This window comes from Sceloporus occidentalis, unplaced genomic scaffold, assembly GCF_023333645.1.
Source record: "Sceloporus occidentalis isolate IW3139 unplaced genomic scaffold, rSceOcc1.0.p SCAF_1, whole genome shotgun sequence".
Taxonomy (NCBI): domain Eukaryota; kingdom Metazoa; phylum Chordata; class Lepidosauria; order Squamata; family Phrynosomatidae; genus Sceloporus; species Sceloporus occidentalis.
Window position 1 is genome coordinate 4,353,786 of NW_028316981.1, and position 23,299 is coordinate 4,377,084.

Here is a 23,299-nt window from a genome sequence, read left to right on the forward strand (position 1 = left end):
CAAATCTTAATACTATGAACCATTATTTATTTAAAAATTTTAATGAATTATATTTAGTTAACTGTATCAATTTGCCCATTTCTATGCTGCCATATAATTTCAGTAACCATTTGGTATATATTTTGACTTCCATTTTTGTGCATATGCAAGTCTTGCTGTTGTAACCAGATAAAACAATATTTTACCAAAATCTTTCACTAGTTTCCTTTCAAACATGCCTAACAGATAAGATTCCAATATTTTAATGTTTAAAATGTTGCATATTGTATCATATACCCTTTTCCAGTACTTGTTGCATATTTACAAGTCCAGCAACAGGGGAAAAAGTTCCTGGTTTTTTGAGGAACCAACAGGAACTATTCCATAAAATGGCATCCTTGCTCTTTCCTAGTTCTTAGAACCAGGAATGCCTCCTTTGTTTTTTACCATGAGATGCACCTTTGTATTCAGATCAGGTCTGAGTATAATAATGTAGCATTTGGGGATGAAAATGCAGCCAAGTAGCCCAGCACTTGATGTCAAGATAGAGAAGATCTGCACGGCTACCATGTACTTCCCTTTGGTGCTCAGGTAGGTGGGAAGAAAGGTCACCCAGACACTGCAGAAGACCAGCATGCTGAAGGTGATCAGCTTGGCTTCATTGAAGGCCCCAGGCAGCTTTCTGGCCAGGAAAGCCACCACAAAACAGATGGCAGCCAAGAATCCCATGTAGCCAAGGGCAGTGTAGAACATGGCTGCAGACCCTTCATTGCATTGCTGCAAAATTTGTCCAGGCTGGGAGTGCATGTCAGAATCTGGGAATGGTGGAAAGAGCCACAGCCAGAATACACAGATGAGAATCTGAACACTGGAACAAGAAATGACAACAGTGTTTGCTAGACCTTTCCCCAAACAACTCCTCCTTCTTCCTCCTGGCTTTGTGGCCACAAAGGCCATCACTACAGTGACTGTTTTTGCAAGCACAGAGGAGATGGCAACTGAAAAGATAAGAGTGAAGGCAGTTTGTTGGAGAAGGCAAATGGTTTTCCTTGGCTGGCCAATGAAGAGGAAGGAGGATAAGAAGGAAAGCAGGAGGGAGACGATGAGTATGTATGAGAGGTCCCTATTGTTGGCTTTGACAAGGGGAGTTTCTAGGAATTTAATGAAGATTCCTAACACAACAACAGAAATTAAGAAAAAGAAGACGGAAGACGAAGCCAAGATGATTCCCAAAGGTTCTTCATACGACAGGAAGATTATAACTTTGGGGACACATTGATCCCGGTCCTTGTTAGGGTGCTGATCTTCTGGACATCTGGTGCAAAAGTCTGCATCTACCAAGAAGGAGAATAAATTCAGTATTGCATCTGTAATTGTTTATGTTCTCTTACCCAAATCATATCCAAACCAATGGATATGGTACCAATAGGCTCTTTTCCTACTCCTTCCCCAATGGTTTCAAGAATATCTGCTAGGAGGAGCCAAAAAACCCAGGGAGGGCCTTAAGGGAACCGTGAGGATGTAGCCTTACCATGGGTGCAAACCATACTGACACTTTAGAGAATTTCTTGCATTTTAGACACCAGAAAGGATCTCTCTCCTGCTTCAGAAAGATGGGGTGGGGGGTGGGGGGCAGAAGAAAGGATCTCAACAGCACCAGCATATGTACACTTTTTTATTATTGGCTTCCAGGACAACCAACAGCCTAAGGCCAAGTTAATGTAATGTCTTCTGAGCCTGTCTACATCTTACGTTTGGCATCTGAAACTCCAATTTTGGTGTACTACAACTAGAAGTAGAATAAAGGCCTGTTCAGAGGTAGCACAACTCTTGTATAATACAGGCCAATGCAATTTTAGGCTGCATCAATAAAAGTATAGTGTCTAGATCAAGAGAAGTAATAGTGCCACTCTATTCTGCTCTGGTGAGGTCCCACCTGGAATATTATGTCCATTGGAGAAGAGAAAGTTAAGAGCTGATATGATCTTCCAACTCTGTGATTCTATGATTCTATCCAAAGGCCTAGACAAACAGCCAAGTTTTTACTTGGCACCTAAATGAAATTAGTGTTGGCACCAATTGGGCTTGCAAGGGCCTTCACAGTCAGTGTACCATGGCTGAGAAGGCCCCCTCCTATGTCCTGGCACAGTGTTTTGATCTCACTGCTGGAATACAGAAGAGCTGCCCCAAGCAGACCTCATTCCTTGGGCAGACAAATAAAAGAGCATATACTCACATAAGGAAACATCCATCTATTCCGTGTGTGTGTGTGTGAATCTTTGCCCTATTTCTCAAGAGCTACTCTTCCCTCTATGATTACCTACCTTCCTGAGTAGAAACTGTCCCTGGTGAACACTCCATACAGCTGTAGCAACAGAAGGGCTTCCCCTCCTGAATCAGCTTGACATATCCATAGTGACAACTTTTAGAACATCTTGAATGGGGTGGAACCTGTTCACACAAAAAAGGAACACAGACCAGTGGCTTCCATGTCAGTGGCTCCACTTTTTGGATCTAAACTCAAAGCAGCTTTCTGTGGTGCTGAACACATTTTGGTGATAAGTTTTGGTAGCTTGTTTATATATTGGAGCAAAATCCAGGGTAGCTTTATCTTTTTTAGTGACATGAAAGCCACTTAACATTACGGACAACAGTGGCAGCTACTGGAGTTCGATGTATCAGAATTCAACATTACCTTAACAGATTAGAGAGTTGGGCCAAAGCTAAATAAGTGAATTTCAACAGGGAAAAATGCAAGGTTAGGCAGAAAAATAAATAAATACAACAGAGAGATAGAGGATGACTGACACTGGCTTGACAACAGTACATATGAAAGGGACTCTTAGAATCATAGAATCATAGAATCATAGAATCGTAGAGTTGGAAGAGACCACAAGGGCCATCCAGTCCAACCCCCTGCCATGCAGGAAATCCAGATCAAAGCATCCCCGACAGATGGCCATCCAGCCTCTGCTTAAAGACCTCCAAGGAAGGAGACTCCACTACACTCCGAGGGAGTTTGTTCCACTGTCGAACAGCCCTTACTGTCAGGAAATTTCTCCTAATGTTGAGGTGGAATCTCTTTTCCTGCAGCTTGCATCCATTGCTCCGGGTCCTAGTCTCTGGAGCAGCAGAAAACAAGCTTGCTCCCTCCTCAATATGACATCCCTTCAAATATTTAAATAGGGCTATCATATCATCTCTTAACCTTCTTTTCTCCAGGCTAAACATACCCAGCTCCCTAAGGCGTTCTTCGTAGGGCATGGTTTCCAGACCTTTCACCATTTTAGTCGCCCTCCTTTGGACACGCTCCAGTTTCTCAATGTCCTTTTTGAATTGTGGCACCAAGAACTGGACACAATATTCCAGGTGGGGCCTGACCAGAGCAGAATATAGTGGCACTATGACTTCCCTTGATCTAGACACTATACTTCTATTGATGCAGCCTAAAATCGCATTGGCCTTGTTAGCTGCTGCATTGCACTGTTGACTCATGTTCAACTTGTGGTCTACTTGGACTCCTAGATCCCTTTCACATATTGTCTCCTTAAGCCAGGTGTCCCCCATCCTATTCTGTGCATTTCATTTTTTCGCCCTAAGTGCAGTACCTTACATTTCTCCCTGTTGAAGTTCATTCTGTTAGCTGTGGCCCAGCTTTCTAGTCTATCCAGGTCATTTTGAATTTTGATCCTGTCCTCTGGAGTATTAGCTATTCCTCCTAATTTGGTGTCATCAGCAAATTTGATAAGTATTCCCCCAATTTTTTCCTCCAAGTCATTGATAAAGAGGTTGAATAACATTGGCCCCAAGACAGAGCCCTGTGGGACCCCACTGGTCACTTCTCTCCAGGATGAAAGGAGCCATTGTTGAGCACCCTTTGGGTTTGGCCAGCCAACCAGTTACAAATCCACTTAACAGTTGCCTTGACTAGCCCACATTTTACAAGCTTGTTTGTAAGAATGTCATGGGGAACTTTGTCAAAGGCCTTACTGAAATCAAGATATACTGTATTCACAGCATTCCCTTCATCTAACAAGCTGGTAATTTTATCAAAAAAAGAGATCAGGTTTGTCTGGCATGACTTGTTTCTCTGAAACCCATGTTGAGTTTTTGTGATTATGGCATTGCCTTCTAGATGTTCACAGATTCTCTGTTTAATGATCTGCTCTAGAATCTTTCCTGGTATTGATGTCAGACTAACTGGACGATAATTGTTGGGATCTTCTTTCTTCCCCTTTTTGAAGATAGGGACAACGTTTGCCCTCCTCCAGTCTGCTGGGATTTCTCCTGTTTTCCAGGAGTTTTCAAAGATTATTGCCAATGGCTCTGATATTACATTTGCCAGTTCTTTTAGTACCCTTGGATGTAGCTCATCTGGTCCTGGAGACTTAAATTCATTTAGGTTAAACAGGTATTCCTGTACTATCTCTTTACTTATTCTGTGCTGAAACTCCCCTATTGTGTCCTCTGCTCCATTATCCTCAGGTTGAGCAGCCTTTGCCTTTTCTGAGAAGACTGAGGCAAAGAAGGTGTTGAGTAATTCTGCCTTTTCTCTGTCTTCTGTTAGCATTTTGCCATCTTCTCCACGCAGTGGCCCTACCGTTTCCTTCTTCTTCCTTTTGCTGTGGAGATATCCAAAAATGCCCTTTTTGTTGTTCTTAACCTCTCTAGCAAGCCTGAGTTCATTCTGCGCTTTAGCTTTTCTGACCTTATCTCTGCACTTGCTAGCTATTTGAACATGAACCTATAGTGTGATGCAGTAGCTAATAAAGCCAATGCAATTCTAGACTGCCTCAATAGGAATATAGTACCTAGACTGAGGGAAGTAACAGTACCACTCTAGTCTGCTTGGGTCAGACCTCACCTGGAATATTGTGTCGTTCTGGGCACCACAGTTCAAGATGGATATTGACAAACTGGAGGATGTCCAGAAGAGGATGACCAAAATGGTGAAAAGTCTGGAAACTATGCCCTATGAGGAGTAGCTAAGGAAGCTGGGTATGTTTAACCTGGAGAATAGAAGGATTAAGGGGTAACATGATAGCCATGTTTAAATATTTGAAAGGATGACATATTGAGGATGGCAGAAGCTTGTTTCTGCTGCTCCAGAAACTAGGGCATGGAATAATGGATTCAAACTACAGGAAAAGAGATTCCACCTAATCATTAAGAAGAACTTCTGGATGGTAAGAGCTGTTTGACAGTGGAATATGCTGCTTGGGAGCATGGGAGTCTCTCTCTTTGGAGGTTTTTAAACAGAGGCTGGATGGCCATCTATTGGGAGTGTTTTATTATGTATCTCTACATGGCAGGAGGCTGGACTGCATGACTCTTGTTGTTTCTTCCAACTCTATGGTTGTATTATTTTTGCTAAGAGTCTCACAAACCTGGAGGGCTTCAAACTTACTTATGTGAAGGAGAAAGACCGTATTCTTGAGATAAGAGTTCATCAAGTGCTGGTAATAATATCCTGATTATTATATACAGAACAAGGCAAATAGTACATGAACCGAAGTAGATAGGGAAGATAACATATGCTCTTAGATATCTCTACACTAATACACAGAACATGGGAAATCCGATGAACTCGAACTCAACATAGTAAAGCATATATGATATAATAGGTATCACTAAAATCTGTTGGGATGAGTGTCATGATTGGAATGTAGAAGGGTAGAAACTATTTCAGATAAATAGACCAGACAGAAAAGGGGGGGGGGGGGGGAGAGTAACATTGTATGTCAAGCATGTTTACATCTGTGAGGAGATCCATGACTTAAATGTTGGAAGCCAGGTTGAGAGCATCGGGCAAAAATTAAGCTGGAGAGAAACAACAGGGATGTCATTGTGTAGGTCTACAATAGACCCCCAAGTGAGACTGAAGATGCCTTCCTGGAACAGATGACTACACATTGAGAAAGGAGAGATATTTTAGTAAGGAAAAATTTCACGTGTCTTGATATTCTGGGGGAGTCAAGCTCTACCAAGAATATAAGATCCAACAAATTCCTCACTTGTCTTGCAGACAATTACATTGTCCAGAAGGTGGAAGAGGCAACAAGGTGGTCAGCTATTTTAGATCTGATCCTAACCAACAGGGATGACCTGGTTAATGGGTGGAAGTGGTGGGGTTCTTACACAAGAGTGACCATATCCTCTTGGAGTTTGCTATACAGTGGAAAGGGGAAGCCAAGCTTAGTCACATTCTAGACTTTAAGAAAGCTGATTTCAGCAAACGTAGCAAGCTATAGGATGTGATCTTATGGTTGGGTACTAAACAAGAAGCTAGTTCATGATGGATTAGAGTTTCTTCAAAGTGAGATGCTGAAGACACAATTTCAAACACTTCCAGTGAGGAGAAATGGGAGGTGTATAAAGAAACCAGGGTGGGTTCTAAAGAATTTTCCACTGACCTAAGATTTAAAAGGGATGTGTACAAGAAATGGAAAAAGGGAAACATCATGTTTGAAAGACAAATGGCTGGCATGTGTAGGGCAAAAGCTAAAACACAGAATGAGTTCAGGCTTCCTAGAGAGGTTAAAAACAATGAAAAGAGTTTTTGGTTTTTGGTTTTGTTCTTGTTGCTGTTGTATCCATAGCAAAAGAAAGAACAAGGAAGCGGTAGGTCTATGGTGTGGAGAAGATGGTTAAATACTAACAGGGGAAAGAGAAAAATCAGAACTGCTCAACACCTTCTTTGTCTTGTTCTTCTCCCATAAGGAAAGCAGGGCCCAATCTGGGGTAACTAGGTTTGTTGTTGTTGTTTAAATAGAATTACAAGCTTGGTGGATGAAGTGAATGAACCTGTCATTGTGTTTTCATGGCAAGATTTGTTCAAAGAGAGTTTGCCATTGACTTCTTTTGAGGCTGAGAGGCTGTGACTTGAACAAGTTAATCCAGTAGATTTCTATGGGTGAGTGTGGTTTGAACCTTGGTCTCTTGGTGTTCAAACCACAACACCATACCAGGTCCCTAAAAGTGACATATGGCAAGACTCTCCTAAACTTTTTATGACAAAATGTATTCAGAAGATGTTTGCCATTGCTTTTCTCTGTGGCAGACACTGTGACCTGACCAAGATCATGCTGTGTATTTCCATAGCTGAGCAGGAATCCAAACACTGGTCTCCAAAACTCTTAGTTCAATACACAGACACATACACCATACTAGCTCTCATTTATGTCTATGGTACTGCCGGGAATTCCATCTGCACCTTGTCTGCCATACTAAGTTAGGAAATTGGCATAATGGGTCATGCAGTAGAAAAAACATTGCTGAGACATCAGTGCCAGTTGTTGTTAATGTTGTTGTTGTGTGCCGTCAAGTCGTTTCTGTTGTATGGCAACATAGGTGCTGAGAGAATAATGAAAGGGAGGCGAACTTGAGTCAAGATTGTTCAAGGCCATTTCTGCGGGAAAATCTAGCTGCAACAACTAGAAATGGGTGGTATGGGAAAGAGAGGGACTAAATGTGTATATAAAACATAATGAATGAGTACTGAGCCCTCAGTGAACTGTGCACATTTTAATTAGGCATTGCTAGTGCTTGCTATGCAGTTCAGACAATGAAAGGCTCTGGTCTGGATGTGTAGTTTTTAATAAAGTTTTTTTTTTTTTTAGTTTTAACTAATAAAGATTGGATTTCTGAACTTGGTATCCTGATGGTTGTGATAGGTACAGAGTGAGACAAGAGAATAAAAGAAAAAAAAGTATCCTGCTCACCTGGTTAGGCCATGTGGACCATACAGTGGCCTCCTGGTCTATTGTGAACATTATTTCTTGAGAAGTTTGTCTCTGTACACGTCCAATTTTCCTAATTGCAAGGGACTGATTGGGTAATGCCAGCAAATGCACAATGTCAAAGTTAGCTGTCACCAGGTTCCCGTTCTTATCCAGGTACACCCCATCCATGGAACTGTTGTAAAGCAGGGTCTTTCTTAGGAAAGGGTAAAGCTAGAGTGACAGAGAAGAGAGAATAATTTAGAAACATAAAACTAACTGGGTTGGATATCTTTCTGACACTCTCATCTCATAAAGGCCCAGATGGAGTGGCCTTGTGCAGTACAGTTTGTGCCAGGACTGTGGCAACCATAAGTGCCTGGTCACAATCCGGGTTGCTCCTGCACTCCTGAACTGGGCCACTGGAAGGGAGAATCTGACCCTTCTTGGCCCAGTTCTTCTTTGATGGCGTGGTGTCTGCATGACTTCAGGACGTGTTTGGAGCATGTGACATATAAATGCCATGCCTCCAATGCAGCCTGAAGCTGCTTCATTTTGCCCATGTGTTTTGGTCTTTAGATGATTATAATATTTTCTTCCAGGCTTATAATGATAATGATTTTTTAAAAAGTATATTTAGACTGGTCTTAAGGATTATATCAACTAAAGATGAGGAGACCCCTTCCCATATCTCTATGAAGAATTACTCAGAGGCCATCTGAGGAGGGCAGGGAACTATCCACATATGCACCCTTGCAAAATTGATTTTCTTCAGAGAGACTTTTGGGTACATTGGTAAGAGCGGTGGTTTAGACCTGGTCAGACCTTGGCTCAAATCTGCATTATGCCAGACAACTCAGGAATCCTGATGATGTCTTATGCATGTGTAAGCTCTCCTGCCTAAGTGGTTGAGTATTTTTATCCATCACACCATGTCTGCATTCACTTCACAGTAATGGAAGCAGAGATGTTCATTTTCATACTGCTGTATCTAAAAATGCACATTGAATTGTGTGTTCACTTGTTGATTTCACTGAAAATTCCATTTCACATTTTTCTGATTTTCCAATTTTGTTTTCATTTTTTTAAATGTTTGTATTTTGTAGATTTTTAACATTTTTTTTAATCCTTGTAACCTGCTCCAAATCCTAATTTGGCAAAATGGTAAGATAGAAATTTTTCACCACCACTACCACCACCATCATCTGGTTGTGCACCAAGTTGTTCATTTGGTTGTGCAATGTTGGTGCTCAACACAGAGGATGGGCAGAATGTGCCAACCCTAAGAATAAAGATGATGCAGATGTATTTGAAACATGTTCAAGACATGCAGAGTTTTATTCCATCTGTCAATATCAGTTATTCACACAGCCAACAATGTGATTCTTTCAGGAATACTCAACAACATGCCCGAGACTGATTTGGCTTTTGCAGGCTTTGGCGCAGCGCCCACCTCAAATTTAATAGGATGCATTTGAAATTCACGTGAATAACACAGATTCAACCCACATTCTATCAGGATTATTTGCACTATTTGAATAACTTCTTAGCCCTGATGAAATATTCAGTCTCCCTCTCCCTGCCCCCTTTCCAAGAGAATACCTGCCAGGGCTGAACCTTTTGGAAGTCCAAGCTGTTTCTAGCCATCATTGTAATCCATTTGGATCTGGATGAGTGGGCAGCATTTAAAGCCTGTGCCACAGCATGAATGAGGTTGTAAAAACTGTAGGTGTCCAGGAAATGGTTTCCTCCAACCACATCCTGAGAGAAGGTCTTCTCATTCTCTGTGCATATCATCCACTTCTTCACAGACAGCCCATGCTTTGGATGAAAACATAGAAAGGCTTTCTTCATAAATTCTGGTTGAAAATGTGTATCTCTTATTCCATCTTTGGCCTCTTTTAAGAAGGCAAAGCTCGCATGGGCCTGTGGAAGTTCAGATATCTTGTAGAATACTTCCTGGTCAACATCCTGTAAAGCAGTTGTGACCCAAATTTTCCCTGCTGTTTGTTGCTTCCACTTTGCAGCATGTTTCAGGAGCAATGCTAGGACAAACATGGATTCAGAGTCCCCAGAAAAAACAACAACAGAAAGCTGTTTCTGCTTAAGGAATAGCCTCATGGGTGTAACCCTCTTGGGCCAAATCAAAATTGGGGAAAGTATCTGGATTTTTTCTGTAAATGCAATGCAAATACCATTCCTGTTCAGCACTGGTGATATAGTTCTTACAAATTTCTCTCCATTCTCATTGTTTAAAGCAATAAGTCCAATCCATGTCCATTCAAAATGCAGGAGAAGTTTTGCAATGCCCAGATAGATGGATGTTGTTCTTGGGATCATCTGGTAGACCAAAGGGAACTGAGCTTTTTTGTCAAGAGCAAGAGAAGCAAAATTATAACTGACCTAGCCAAGGGGAAAAAAGATGGTAGAATTGTTTCAGAATGCAGTCCAGCTCTTGACCACCTGAAAGACTATGGGGCTAAAGAGACCGCCCCTTTGAAGTGGTGTCCCACACCTTTCTTTGCCCGACCAAGGCTACAGCAACTACACACCAAAGCCCCAATTTGGCAGTTTGCTAGGGCTAAAAAGAATGGCAAAATGCGGCTTCCTTTAGTGCCGGCACAAAGGTGATTTTGCTACTGCAGCAGCAGCTTTTTGGTGCTCCTTTGGCGTAGCGTGTTTAAACATTGCACCAAAGAAGCATTGTGACATCCACCACCATGTGGTTGAGTGCACAGTGTGATGCTGGTGTCAGGGCAGCATCAGGGCATGTGGTGTGTGGATGCCATGCCCCCACTCTGCCCTGAGGCTGGTGTTAAACGCTGGTCTGTTCAGCCCCTATATCTCCCCATATGAGCCTGGCTGCTTTTTTCCATCACAGGCAGATTAAGACTTTTTAAATTTTATTTTATTTTTGCAGGCATTTGAAGATGGTTCAAGGGGACAGGATCTTGCAGAACTATGTTGTACCCATTTATTTGTGTTCTGTTTATTTGTTATTTAAATTGTTATGGCCAGAATCTATGTCAGCTACTAAGGTCTAAAACACACTGCAGCATAATATAATTTGAGACTGCTTTAACTGTCTTGCTCAATGCCAGGGAATCCTGAGAACTAGTTTATTGTGGCCCCAGAGCTCTCTGACAGAGAAGGCTAAATGTCCCACAAAACTACAGTTCCCAGAATTCCCTAGTATTGAGCCAGGGCATTTAAAGAGGTCTCAAAGTGGATTATTTCTGCAGTTTGCTTTGGACCTTAGTTAACTATACTTAGGCCCCAAACAGATGAGTAAAATAAGTTGGCTACTGGCTGGTTTCGAGGCCTGGCATTTAGATAATGCATGTCTCAAACCCAGCCAGAAACAGCACTGAAGCCACACTCTGGGGCTAAAAGTCAAACCAAATTTTCTACTCTTTCCCAGAAAGTGTGCACCTTCACTGGTACATAAAAATGCCCTGACACCAGAGTGGGTCTAAAGGAGAGCTCTTTCCCTTGATTGTGCATATAAGAGCCCCATTACAGGAATACATTAAGAAAGGGTGGAGCTGCTGAACCTAAGCAGTGGCGGTGGCAATGCCCACAAGTGAAAGTGTGACATCTCTAATGGAGGTAATGACAACATACACAAACCAGACAGTCCAAGAGGAGGCATGGGTGAAGGGGGTTGAAGGAGGCATGAGGGGGGCATGGCTGGAGGCTTGCATGTGTGACTGTGTGGCTGATCAAAACAGGTTGGCCATCCAATAGGATAGCATCTAGAGAAGGAGGTCATGGGTGGTGGTGTGTTAGTGTGACATCATTTCAATCTACCTGAACATACAGTAGAATATGGGATTTAGAAATAGCAGTTCTTGAACAACCACAACAACAACAAAATCAAAGGAAGACAACAGAAGAAATTTCAATCCAGAGGTATGAACAGTGATAAAAATATTATGGCACACTATATATATTAATATATAAGATCTCACAACTGTACATATAATTAAAGAAATTAAAGAAATCTACACACATCAATATGTCAATTGACACACATCTATTTTCCCTTTTCCTGTTGATGACTAATGTGGCTCTGTCTTTAAAAGCTTGGTGGATTGTTATGAGAACACAGTGAGGAGGAGGACAGAGAACCGGGGACATTACCTTGAGCTCACTGGACTGCCAGTATAATATAACTGCAACAAAGAAATAAATAACTTATCTCCCCCTCCCACCCATTTTTACCTGTGGTACTTTGTAGATGTTCAACATGGTTGAAATTTGGATAGTGTTCTGAGAGTCAGCTCCTTCAAGTAGAGTCAAGAGATTATCCTGTTTTCCACATTGGTAGTTTGGAACATTTGACTGCCCAGTAGAAAGCAGGTCTAATAAGATATCAGATGTTATTTTGGCATTGAAATAATTCTCATAGATGTTGTAGCCCAAGGTGATGTTTGGTAAAAGCCTGGAGTTCTGGTTGACTCTCCAAATGGCAAACAGGAAGGGCAGGATGTGCTGATAGGACTTCTTGTCTCTTACTCTGTAGTGGAAGATATGGATAAGAGGACCAAGCGAGCATCTCTTATTCAGTGTAGCAAATTCTAGATGACAATCATGTTAAGGTGAGATCTTGGTGCAAGGTGAATGAATAGCAATGTGACACTTGAAAACATACAGCAGTACTGGGGGGGAAAAGAACATAGATAATTTCTACCATATGTTTAGGAGGTTCATGATGTGACTGAGTGTGGGGTAGCCTTGGTGGGATTTGCTACTAAAAAGCATGGGGAGGACTTAGAATTTTAGAATCATAGAGTTGGAAGAGACCCCAAGGGCCATCCAGTCCAACCCCCCTGCCATGCAGGAACTCTCAATCAAAGCACCCCCGAGAGATGGCCATCCAGCCTCTGTTTAAAGACCTCCAAAGAAGGAAACTCCACCACCCTCCAAGGGAGTGTGTTCTACTTGTTGTGGTTGCTCCTGTGTTATGTTTCTTGTGTTCAGCCTCTACATTTGCCACAAATAAAATAATGTATTATTAATTGATTTTAATGTATTTATAGCCTGCCTTTCTCTTAACATGGGAAGGAGCTAATAACAAGACAGCTTACAACAGTTTCCAACAAGGCTAACATAAAATAGCTTACAACAAAGCTAAAACAAATGATAAAATGATGGCTGGAAACTAATATATATGAGGAATAACACAGGAAATTTCAGTAGGAGCTGCTTGTTCACTGATAGTGTGACAAGCAATTTGTTGTTGTTAGCTGCCCTAGACACATGGAAACCCTGTGGATGGAACATCTCCAAGATCCTCCATCCTCAACTGCTCGGCTCAGGTCTTGAAATTTCCTTCTCCACAAAATTATTAAAGGTACTGGAGCCTGTGAGGGTTGTCAACCTGACCCATCACTGCCACCAGATATGAGGACCTTCTCTTGTCCCACTGCTATGGCATTGAATGTGAGGACCTTTTAGATGCCCTCATGGTTCATGGTGTGAGATTTGATTAATCTAGTCCCACTACTGGAGACCACCAACCTTGAATAATTGCTGCCATCACAGACAACATGTGTTGTCAAACATTCCAATAACCCTTAAGTAGCATTCACATCGGCAAAAATATATAACATAAAAAATGATTTATTTAACAGAAGTTGAACATAAAGGTAAATATTATGTCTGGAATGCTGTTTTGTCTACTTAGTTAACCTCTCCTGGCCATCCCATCCTCCCACAAACCTGATGGTAATATCATTCACTTGTGCTCTGATTGCTGGCAAAATAGACCTCCTTCTCCCCATTCAACTGAAAAGTCTCTCTCTCTCTCTCTCTCTCTCTCTCTCTCTCTCTCTCTCTCTGTGTGTGTGTGTGTGTGTGTTAACAATTGTAGTAACCATGTCACAATTGTGGCTAAGCATTGATCATGGATACAAAACATCTACCTTGATTAACTAATCTGTAACTGTTTCGTATTTACAATTGCTACAAGAGAGGTTGCTTAGTTAAACACTTTTAACTAAGCAGCTGATACAGAATTCCAGCCTACATCTAAATCCTGACTCACGCTAATAAACTAACTCACACCTCTCACTCTCACTTACTGTCTTCTCTTACTCTCAGTCCTAACTTGAGTTTAACTAATCTCTAACCCTGACTAACTCTCTTCATGTCTCTCTCCCATATTCCTGACTGCCAAACCCACCAGCCTTTTAGAATCCCATTCAGCCACTCAGCCAATTGCCAGATGCTCCCAGCATTCCATGCTCTTGCCCCCTCCCAAAAGACCACTTACTTCATTACTGTTACTATACATTGCATACATATACATACACACCTTACCTTAATTTCTCTAATTAACAACTATAGTTGTCCCTCCGTTTGTGCAGACTTCAAATCTGCATCCCTTGATTATGTGTGAGGGGCAAATGGAGGGACATAAAATAAGGTGCGTGCCCATGGGTGTCCACAGGGGCACACCACCATTCAAGCCAATGAGGCTTGAATATTAGCAGATTTCCATTTTCACCGGGGGGGGGGGGGGCAGAATGGATCATCATGAAAACAGAGGGGCGACTGTAGATTTCTATCAAATGTCCATAACATCACATGGGCCCCCTCATGTTTTCACTCTGGCAGCACTTATCTCTCAGCCAGGGACAGTTGGAATATATAAAATCAGAATCATTGGGAATGACAAATCCATAAAGAATGGGATTACGTACGGGAGAAGCCCATTCGAGGGAGGTTTGTTAAAATGATGAGGTGCAAGTAGAGCATTTTTGGCAGATACGATTCCACTAATGAGGTAGTCTCCTGATCTGTAATAATTAAATGCCTCCACTTTTACCTCACTGCCTATTAAACCTAATGAACATTTGGCCATTGGCCTCCCACAGTCTTCATGGAGGAGGAAGAGCAGCACTAGAAGCTGGATGCTCCTTCTACCTTCACCTCCTTTGAGACTTTTCTCCATGACGTGGGTACTTTCAAGGGAAATAAATGAAGATAAATCAGAGCTGTTTTACAAGACCAAGGCTGTAGTGACTTTACTCACAGATGGAATCCAGCCATGGCTTCCAGTCCACAAAGACATTGTCCTCTCTATTTTTCCTATCTATGTGTTGGCACAAGATCTCACTGGCACAAGAGTTATTTATGTCCCTGGTAGCTTCAGAAACAAGAAGTTACACCATGTTGCTTTTGATTGCAAGGTTTATGTTATTAGTCTCAGAGGTGACCTTCTGAAACAATATCTAGAGATTTGAGAAGAGGAGGAATAGCTAAATCACCACAATTTTGATAATGATATGATGAGTAACCATCTTTGAAACCATCTGGCATGCCTTCACAGCTCTCCAAGGAGTTTATCAGACAAGGGAAATTGGAAGTATAATCCAATGGCAATCTGAACGCAATCATGAGGTTTAACATTATTGCATGATAGACTACCACACGTAATTTCGGGCAATGACAAGCTATTTTTGGGCAATGGGAAGTCTGTTGGAACGCAATTCGAATTCATGTACATTCGCTGAACTAGCAAATTCATGTGAATGTGTTCTGGCCCCACTTTCTTTTAATAAGAAATTAAGAGAAATTTGTCCCATGTGATAAACTCCCAAGTGGATGCACAGAGCCAAAGAAAACATTTTTGTCTGTTTTTCAGTACTTCTGATATTGTATTCTGGTGTGTGTGTGTGTGTGTGTGTGTGTGTGCCTTCACATCACCTGTTGACTTATGACAGTATCATGAATTTCATAGGGTTTTCAAAGCAGGGATACTGCCTAGCAACAGGGTAGTTCAAAGAAATTTGCCTGACCTTGCATCTACTCTCTATTTAAGAGGGCTATCCCATTAAGACTGATTGGAGCCATTGGCAATAATCTTTGAGTACTCCTGGAAAACAGGAGAAGCCCCAGCAGACTGGCGGAGGGCAAATGTTGTCCCCCATCTCCAAAAAAGGGGAAAAAAGAGGACCCCAACAATTATCATCCAGTTAGTCTGACATCTATACTAGGAAAGATTCTGGAGCAGATCATTAAACAGAGAGTTTGTGAACATCTAGAAAGCAATGCCATAATCACAAAAACTCAACATGGGTTTCAGAGAAACAAGTCATGCCAGACAAATCTGATCTCTCTCTTTGATAAAATTACGAACTTGGTAGATAAAGGGAATGCTGTGGATATAGTATATCTTGATTTCAGTAAGGCCTTTGACAAGGTTTCCCATGACATTCTTACAAACAAGCTTGTAAAATGTGGACTAGACAAAGTAACTGTTACATGGATTTGTAACTGGTTGGCTGGCCAAACCCAAAGGGTGCTCAACAATGGCTCTTTTTCATCCTGGAGAGAAGTGACCAGTGGGGTCCCACAGGGCTCTGTCTTGGGGCCAATGTTATTCAACCTCTTTATCAATGACTGGGATGAAAGAACTGGGGGCATACTTATCAAATTTGCAGATGACACCAAATTAGGAGGAGTAGCTAATACCCCAGAGGACAGGTTCAGATATCAAAATGACCTGAACAGACTAGAACACTGGGCCAAAGCTAAAAAAATTGAATTTCAACATGGAGAAATGTAAGCTACTACACTTAGGACAGAAAAATGGAATGCACAGATATAGGATGGGGGACACCTGGCTGAATGAGACTACGTGTGAAAGGGATCTAGGAGTCCTAGAAGATCACAAGGTGAACATGAGTCAACAGTGCGATGCGGCAGCTAAAAAGGCCAATATAATTTTAGGCTGCATCAACAGAAGTATAATGTCTAGATCAAAGGAAGTAATAGTGCCACTCTATTCTGCTTTGGCCAGGTCCCACCTGGAATATTGTGTCTGGTTCTGGGCACCACAATTCAAAAAAGATGTTGAGAAACTGGAACATGTCCAAAGGAGGGTGACTAAATGGTGAAGGGTCTGGAAACCATGCCCTGGATGCAAGTTACAAGAAAAGAAATTCCAGCTCAACATTAGGAGGAATGTCCTGACAGTAAGGGCTTTTCGACAGTGGAACACACTCCCTTGGAGTGTAGTGGAGTCTCCTTCCTTGGAGGTCTTTAAGCAGAGGCTGGATGGCCATCTGTCACAGGGGATGCTTTGATTGAGAGTTCCTGCAGGGCATGACTCAATTGCCCTTGTGGTCTCTTCCAACTCTTTGATTCTATGATCTATGATTGCCTTCCCCCGAGTCTGAGTTTGACTTGCCTAAGGTTACCCACTGGGTTTCATGGCTGAGCTGGAAATCGAACCCTCATCTCCAGAGTTGTAGCCCAGCACTCAACAACTTCACCTTGCTCCCTCCTAACAGAGGCATACCCATACAAAATTATTAGAGCATGATGTTCAAGAACACACCACACATTTATATTGAATAATGTTAGATAAGGAAACCTTTTATTCAGGTGGGACCTAGCATTTACAGAGATTATAACTAATGTATCTGTATAAACTTGGGTTTTTGAAACATGTTTAGGAAATGTTTACAGAAATAAGCAGGCACCACTCAGACTGGACATGATCAGGATATCTGAAGATCTCACTTATTTTACAAGAAAAAAAAGGCCAAACTAATGCATCATACTATAAATATAAAAGCTTCCAAAATATTTTATGTTTTACCTCTACACCTACCAAAATATTCCTGATGCAAAAACATGGAGACTTCTTGAGGAATCTATTTGCCTACAAAGAGGTCTGTAGTCTCATAGGAATGGAGACTGATTGGATTGCAAAAGAGGAGTCCTTATTGATATGCAAGTGGACTTTAAATTTCATGGACTTTGAAAATCTCCCTATTGCCACATGGCCAGAGGAGGAGAGGCCGGCCTGGTAAAGATACCCTCCCCATATCATCTTAACTTTGGGGTTGTTCTCACTAGGTGAAACCCCGCGTTCTGAATCGAATCCAAGGAGTGGCGTTCCTATTAGGATCCGATTTAAACCTAGAACGGTTCTAGAGCAACCCGCAATCGTCCCCACTACAAATCGAATTGTAGAGCGGAATAAAATTTTGAATCGAGTTTTCCTCATTTAACGCGTGTTAAAAAAACACTAGGGTCCGACCTACGTTTTTCCATTGATTCGATTTAGGAACCGGAGCATTTAAATAGGAACGACAGCCTTTGAAATTGCGTTAGATGAATGGGAGGAGCGGAGTGCGATGGGGCTGTCCTTGGGGGAGTTGCCCTTTCTGTCCCCATCCGTCTGGCTGTCGCCATTTTTGCTTCCCTCACCCCTTTGTCCGCTGTGGTCTTTCAATAAGAGATAAGGATTATTTTTATTTTTTATTTTAATGGTTTACAGGCGCTTAATCTCTTCAGCGCTTTAAACACCTGAAGTCCCGGCTGCTCAAGGCTTCCCCCGGTGGATTGCAACCTCCCCTCTGTGTGGGGAGCCCATTTCTAATGGAGGAGAGGCAGGGAAGGGATGGCTCCTCGCGAGGAGACATCTGATCTCGCCCAGGCAGGGAAGGGCTCTAATCAATGGGGGGGGGGGGGAATAGAGCCTTTCTCTCTCTCTTTCTCAAATGGAACCTGCCTTCTCCTCCAACCCTGGAAAGAGAATCTTTGGGAAGAGTGCTCCCTCCCTGCTTTTCCAGCAGCCTCCTTCATTGATCTCTGGGCTCTCTGAAGGGATTCTCCCATAGTTCCTCTGGAAAGAGCTTCGCTTTGCCAGAAGCCTCTCCCATTGATCTCTGTGCTCTCTGAAGGGATTCTCCCTGGCTGTCTTTTGGGAGACATGAAGAGGGGATGCTGTCATGCAAAACCTATCCCATAGTTCCTCTGGAAAGAGCTTGGGTTTCCTAAATTCGCTTTCCTAAATTCTCTAAATTCACAAACAGTCAATGAAATGGAAACGATGCCAAAAGATAAATCGCTTCCAAATATTCCGGATTAACGTTACGTCATTCTGACGTACTATTGATTGACAGCTCCAAATAAGGTATGGAGGAGAAGAATCGCTTTATTTAAACACCGATTTCATGCCAAGTAGGAACTCTTGCAGGTAAAAACTTCGATTTAAATAACCAGATGGAAACGATGAACAAAGCGATTCGGATAGCGGGATAAGAACAGTGTTATTTTGAATCGATTTTATTAAAAATGTTGTATTTTAAATCGTTTCAAATCTTAAGTGGGAACAACCGCTAAGGAAAGAAACAACAAAATGCAGGCATCTTACTAACATCTCTAATTTTCTCCTGTTTGCCTGATGAAGAAGCCAGTGGAGCTTCAAAAGCTTGCAACAAGTATATTGTGCATTTCGTTGGCCAATAAAGTTATCATTGTTTGGTGGATTTTTGTTTGCATTTACTAAATGGCCAACACAGCTATCTCTGCATGTTTCTTAGGAATAATGCTGGTTTGTTTGTTTTACCATTTTCTATATGAGTGCTCAAAAACTGGAGAATGGAAGTGTTATGACAGCTTGTGAAGAGGAAAGCAGAAAGCTGCTTCTCTCTCTACATGTCTTGGTTTTCTTTTGACATTCGGTATGGCTCCGGGGGAAGTTACTTAACTAAGTACCTGATAGAGAACAGTTCACTTTCCAAATCTGTTCATCATTATTTCCAATAGGAGTGCTCAAAAACTGTCTTTCAATTTTGTCATTAGATTTTCCTTTGTGTTCAGATCTGGCCTCAGCACAATAATGTAGCACTTAGGGATAAAGATGCAACCCAATAGCCCAGCATTGGAAGCCAAGATGGAGAAGATCTGCACAGCTACCATGTACTTTCCCTTAGTGCTCAGGTAGGTGGGTACAAAGGAGACCCAGACACTGCAGAAGACCAGCATGCTGAAGGTGATCAGCTTAGCTTCATTGAAGGCCCCAGGCAGCTTTCTGGCCAGGAAAGCCACCACCAAGCAGATGACAGCCAGAAGGCCCATGTAGCCAAGGGCAACGTAGAACATGGTCACAGACCCTTCGTTGCATTTCAGGAGGATCTCTCCGGGCTGGGAATGCATGTCCAAGTCAGGGAATGGAGGAGACATGCCCAGCCATATACAACAGATGACAATTTCAACAAAGGAACATGAAATCACAATAGAGTTTGCCAAGCCCTTCCCCAGATATCTTCTTACCCTATTCCCTGGCTGTGTGGCCAGGAAGGCCAGCACTACAGTGATGGTTTTGGCCAAAACAGAAGACACAGCAATGGTGAAAATGATGCTGGAAGCAGTTTGTCGAAGAAGGCAAGTTGCTTTCTTTGGCTGGCCAAGGAACAGGAGGCAGGACAAAAAAGAAAACAGGAGTGACAGAAGCAAAAGGTAAGAGAGGTCCTGGTTGTTGGCTTTGACTACTGGAGTGTCTAGGTATTTGATGAAGATACATAAGACAACCACTGTGCAGAGAAACAAGACTAGTGCAAAAGAAGCCAGGATAATCCCCAAAGGTTCTTCAAAAGACAAGAAAGTTATGACTTTGGGGAGACATTGATCTTGGCCTTTGTTTGGATGTTGATCTTCTGGACATTTGATGCATCGTTCTGTATCTAAAGAGAAGGAGTGATTTAATAGCAAACAAAAACATATTCATTTAATCAAATAAAGAAACAAACCATCATTCTCTCCTCTATTAAATGTAAGGAAAAGATACTGATAAGGAAAACCAGGTTCGCATTTCCTCAGGGTTCTCCTACCTTCCTCAGTGGAGATGGTTCCTGCTGGACACAGGTCACAAGAGTAGCAGCAGAGTGGCTTTGCTTCCTGAATTTTTTTGGCATATCCAGGCAGACACCTCTTGGCACACCTGGAATGAGGCACAGTCTAACATGAAAGAGAAGACGCACCAATGAGAAAGCATTTGGGATAATTTCATCTGTGCAAAGGGAAAATACAATTTGGAAAAGATCGATGATAGCTCAAATTCTGAAACATTTTTATGAAAAATGGTGTATCAGGGAGAACACTTTGATGCATCTCAGGGCATTCTTTCTTTAAACATTGCAATCCTGCTTTTGTACACATAAATATACTGAATACAACATATAAAACCAAAAGCTAAGGTTATAATACAATAATAAACTTTAAGTCCAACTCCAAGGAATAGCTGAAGCAATAAAATAAGAAATCCTCCAAAATAAGAAAGGAGGGCTTCTGGTTGAGATGACTCAAATTATTCCTTGCATCCACTCTACAGTGATATATTCAGGGTAGGACAAGACAGCAAAACTATACCTGTCTGATCAGGGTTAAGTCCCACAATGCTGAGTGGTTTTTATAACCAGCTTGTTGTGCACAGAATTGCATGTTCAGTCTCCTGTGCTCTAATCTGTCTAATATTGCTGTGTAATAAAACTGCTATCATAGACAATGACCATAATTGCCATCTAGTCAGCTTTGACTTATTTGTCTTATAAATGAAAGAACTCCATGTCACTCTGTTATCAACAACTCTTATATTGTATTTGCTTGAATGCATTTATTTGTAATGCAGTCTTCCTCTTTTCTTACTGCCTTCCACTTTATCAATCATTATCATTTTTGTAATGAGTTATGTTATTGCATGATGCATCCAAATTATTATGTTAGCCTCAATTTGGTTGTTTTGGCTTCATCATCCACTTTAAAGTTTTGTAAATATCTGTGGTCATGCTTATCAATTTTCAGAAGACACTAAATTCGGAGAAGTTGTTAATACCCCAGAAGACAGGAGCTACCCAAGCACGACTATTCCACATACATTTGCTCATTCTTGGGTGGAGCATAATTCTCCATCAGCCTTTTTAATGAAGCACCTTATTCACTGGCATTGCAGAAGCCTGTGCATGCAGTTGGTTGAACAATGCCAGCATTCAACGGAAGAGTAATGTAATGCAATCACATAGTAGACACTGTGCAAGTACAATAGATGATCTTGGCCAATGAAGGACACAAAACATTTCTTCAGTGGTTCCTGGTTTCATATAGGGTAGTGAGCCCATTCTGAATTTCAATCTGAAATTTAATAGATCTATCCCCGAATGGACCATAAGCCCGAAAGCAGTTGCACCTTGAGCAACCGCTTTCAAGTTTCTACTAAAATCTGGAATGGGATCCCTGATCCACCTGACAGGACTGAAGTCGCTCACCCGTTTTTCTGACTTTCTCTTACCTTGTTAAACTGCAGGGGCCACACAATGGCTTCTGGGTGAATGGTGAACTTTGTCTCATAGTCTGCCCTGGCCTCTATACTCCCAATGTTGACTCTGGCTTTTGTCTCGTTTGGAAACAGGACCCAGTTCACAATGTCAAAGCCAGATGCTGCCAGATCCACATCTTCATGTGAAACTTGTCCATTCATGGAAGTATTAGAAAGCTGGACATCTCTTAAGAAACCATGAAGCTAGAACAAGAGAGAAAAGAGGCTAGGATTTTGCTAATGGAAGGGAGAGTACTGCTAATCCTTAACCATGTGCACAGCCATAACAAACCCTCATGACACTGTCACAAACCTTATAACAAACAGCTTCATTTATAGTGTTCTCTTTCTGTTAAAACAACAACAACCCTCAATTGAAGTTAATATTTTTTAAAAATTGATTTTCACTAATTTCCTTTTTTAATCATCTTTAATTATTTAGTAATTTCCCTTGAAACTGCTGCCCCAAATGGATGGAAAATTTGTGTTCCGTGATTCTCCACATGCAGTATTCATCATCATCATCATCATCATCATCATCATCATCATCATCACATCAACAAGGTTTATTTATAATACCCTTTTCACTAAAGGGCAGAACACCAGACATATATAATCAAGGATAAAACAACTAAACAAACACTATCATACACTCAAGGTAAAATTCCCACCATACCACCATTTGCTACACATCTCATGATCTTTAGGCACACTCAACAACTTAAGCCGGTGAATTAAAGAGGAAGATCTTCAGTCGTATACGAAAATGGGTAAGATCCTCCTCCAGCCAGGGATGCCAAGGAGCCAGATCCTGAAAGACATGGATCCTTGATAGAATTGTACACATTGGTGGAAACACCAATAATCCTTTGTCTGCAGGTCAAATACTGGGGGAGGTTAGAGCCAAGGCCATAAATACCAGGGCCAAAAGTTTATAATGAGCCCTGGGCCCTTATCAGATAACAGGTTTTGCAGCTCCAGTCCGGAGTCACTCCTGGTCCAACCATGCAAATTCACGTTAAAATGTGATGGATTATCACACATGATTGTGTTCTATGGGGTATACTTCTGAGCTAGATCCAAAGTCAATCCAAAGTGACTCCTGGTTTTTGTGAATTCAGTAACAAGCGAATTCACAAAAATTGTTTCCAAGCCCACTTCGATTTCAATCTGAATTGGTCTGCTGTGGCATGCAATTTTGCTTTTGTCCTGGTACACCCCCCCAAACCTCCAACATGGCAAATTTCCCATGATGCAGCGTAGCGATTTTGCTCCATTTGCTTCCGGTACTCCTTCAAGAATGGAGGCTGCATAATATTTCTATAATAATAATAATAATAACAACAACAACAACAACAACAATAATAATAATGATTTATTAGTTTGCTGAGGCACCAGAGCTCTCTGGCAGAAAAGGCTCAATGTCTCATGACACTACAGTTCCCAGAATTCCATAGCACTGAGCCAGGACAGTTAAAGTGGAGTT

General features: G+C 41.7%; 1 protein-coding gene across 1 annotated transcript; it reads right to left on the reverse strand.

Annotated features, from left to right (window-relative positions):
* Positions 1-387: 387 nt before the first annotated feature.
* Positions 388-21,975, reverse strand: LOC149320436 (vomeronasal type-2 receptor 26-like). Its single transcript, XM_089499685.1, has 8 exons — positions 21,787-21,975; positions 19,776-19,904; positions 19,426-19,646; positions 11,922-12,216; positions 9,300-10,100; positions 7,701-7,931; positions 2,304-2,430; positions 388-1,313 (listed from the first exon to the last, which is right to left on the reverse strand). Exons 1-8 carry the CDS (start codon positions 21,973-21,975, stop codon positions 388-390), a joined length of 2,919 nt encoding a protein of 972 aa, XP_089355811.1.
* Between the last annotated feature and the right edge of the window lie 1,324 nt (positions 21,976-23,299).

Coding starts and splice junctions, on each gene's coding strand:
- LOC149320436 (XM_089499685.1), bottom strand. CDS start 21,975: ATGAATGGACAAGTTTCACATGAAGATGTGGATCTGGCAGCATCTGGC. Junction 19,905..21,786: donor GGCCCCTGCAGTTTAACAAG/GTAAGAGAAAGT, acceptor TTCCTTGGCCAG/CCAAAGAAAGCAACTTGCCT. Junction 10,101..11,921: donor ACATCTACAAAGTACCACAG/GTAAAAATGGGT, acceptor CCCCTTGGCTAG/GTCAGTTATAATTTTGCTTC.